At 56.2% G+C, this 2500-nt stretch overlaps 1 protein-coding gene across 1 annotated transcript in view; it reads left to right on the top strand.

Moving 5' to 3' along the window:
• dok1b (docking protein 1b) overlaps positions 1 to 2500 on the top strand; it is a 23901-nt gene that overhangs the window by 12727 nt on the left and 8674 nt on the right. The window contains exon 2 of the mRNA XM_083679858.1: positions 1 to 141. This exon is cut by the window's left edge and continues 162 nt beyond it. Within this exon, the coding sequence (XP_083535984.1) occupies positions 1 to 141 (141 nt within the window). The remainder of the gene's footprint in view (positions 142 to 2500) is intronic.

The raw sequence follows: 2500 nt of genomic DNA, 5'->3' as shown, positions 1-2500 counted from the left end.
CTGCCCTCGCTCACCGAAACCTGTCCCAAAGACAACATGGCCGCCTTCTGTGTGGAGACCAACGACAAGACGCACGTGTTCGCCACCGAGCGGAGCGCCAGCACCGAGTGGGTGGAGAAGATGTGTGAGATCGCCTTCCAGGTGAGGAGGGGGGAGGGGTGGAGGTAGATGTGTGAGACAGCCTTCCAGGTGAGGAGGGGGGAGGGGTGGAGGTAGATGTGTGAGACAGCCTTCCAGGTGAGGAGGGGGGAGGGGTGGAGGTAGATGTGTGAGACAGCCTTCCAGGTGAGGAGGGGGGAGGGGTGGAGGTAGATGTGTGAGACAGCCTTCCAGGTGAGGAGGGGGGAGGGGTGGAGGTAGATGTGTGAGACAGCCTTCCAGGTGAGGAGGGGGGAGGGGTGGAGGTAGATGTGTGAGACAGCCTTCCAGGTGAGGAGGGGGGAGGGGTGGAGGTAGATGTGTGAGACAGCCTTCCAGGTGAGGAGGGGGGAGGGGTGGAGGTAGATGTGTGAGTCAGCCTTCCAGGTGAGGAGGGTGGAGGGGTGGAGGTAGATGTGTGAGACAGCCTTCCAGGTGAGGAGGGTGGAGGGGTGGAGGGGTGGAGGTAGATGTGTGAGACAGCCTTCCAGGTGAGGAGGGTGGAGGGGTGGAGGGGTGGAGGTAGATGTGTGAGATCGCCTTCCAGGTGAGGAGGGGGGAGGGGTGGAGGGGTGGAGGTAGATGTGTGAGATCGCCTTCCAGGTGAGGAGGGGGGAGGGGTGGAGGGGTGGAGGTAGATGTGTGAGACAGCCTTCCAGGTGAGGAGGGGGGAGGGGTGGAGGGGTGGAGGTCGATGTGTGAGATCGCCTTCCAGGTGAGGAGGGGGGAGGGGTGGAGGGGTGGAGGTAGATGTGTGAGATCGCCTTCCAGGTGAGGAGGGGGGAGGGGTGGAGGGGTGGAGGTAGATGTGTGAGATTGCCTTCCAGTGGGGTGGAGGTATATATGCCATTTAGCTGACGCGTGGACACACACACACACACATACACACATGTACATACACACACACACACACACACACACACACGTACATACCAACGTACATACGCACGCACGCACACACACACACACACACACACACACACACACACGGTATATGTAGTGTGTCTCTCTCTCCTCTCTCTCCTGTCTCGTTCTCTCTGGTTATCAAGAGAACATGTGTGAGACAGCCTTCCAGGTGAGGAGGGGGGAGGGAGGAGAGGTGGAGGGGTGGAGGTAGATGTGTGAGATCGCCTTCCAGGTGAGGAGGGGGGAGGGGGGAGGGGTGGAGGGGTGGAGGTAGATGTGTGAGATCGCCTTCCAGGTGAGGAGGGGGGAGGGGGAGGAGGTGGAGGGGTGGAGGTAGATGTGTGAGATCGCCTTCCAGGTGAGGAGGGGGGAGGGGTGGAGGGGTGGAGGTAGATGTGTGAGATCGCCTTCCAGGTGAGGAGGGGGGAGGGGGGAGGGGTGGAGGGGTGGAGGTAGATGTGTGAGACAGCCTTCCAGGTGAGGAGGGGGGAGGGGGGAGGGGTGGAGGTAGATGTGTGAGATCGCCTTCCAGGTGAGGAGGGGGGGAGGGGGGAGGGGTGGAGGGGTGGAGGTAGATGTGTGAGATCGCCTTCCAGGTGAGGGGGGTGGAGGGGTGGAGGTAGATGTGTGAGACAGCCTTCCAGGTGAGGAGGGGGGAGGGTGGAGGTAGATTTGTGAGACGGCCTTCCAGGTGAGGAGGGGGGAGGGTGGAGGTAGATGTGTGAGACAGCCTTCCAGGTGAGGAGGGTGGAGGGGTGGAGGTAGATTTGTGAGACGGCCTTCCAGGTGAGGAGGGGTTTTCTGTTTGACATACTCTCAACCCCTCTCAATTCAATTCAATTCAATTCAATTCAATTCAATTCAATTCAATTCAATTCAATTCAATTCAATTCAATTCAATTCAATTCAATTCAATTCAATTCAGTATGCCTTATTGCCATGGTAAGACATCTTACATTGCCAAAGTGCACATATAGGAACCCTAACCCTAACCCTAACCCTAACCCAAAGTGCACATATAGGAACCCTAACCCTAACCCTAACCTAACCTAACCCTAACCCTAACCCAAAGTGCACATATAGGAACCCTAACCCTAACCCTAACCTAACCTAACCCTAACCCTAACCCTAACCTAACCTAACCTAACCCTAACCCTAACCCTAACCTAACCCTAACCTAACCTAACCTTAACCCTAACCTAACCCTAACCCTAACCCTAACCCAAAGTGCACATATAGGAACCCTAACCCTAACCCTAACCTAACCTAACCCTAACCCTAACCCTAACCCAAAGTGCACATATAGGAACCCTAACCCTAACCTAACCTAACCCTAACCCTAACCCTAACCCTAACCCAAAGTGCACATATAGGAACCCTAACCTAACCTAACCCTAACCCTAACCTAACCTAACCCTAACCCTAACCCTAACCTAACCCTAACCTAACCTAACCC

Source organism: Argentina silus, assembly GCF_951799395.1.
Source record: "Argentina silus genome assembly, chromosome: 1".
Classification (NCBI taxonomy): domain Eukaryota; kingdom Metazoa; phylum Chordata; class Actinopteri; order Argentiniformes; family Argentinidae; genus Argentina; species Argentina silus.
The sequence above is the reverse complement of the archived record's forward strand: the minus strand, read 5'-3'. Positions and strand labels throughout refer to the sequence as shown.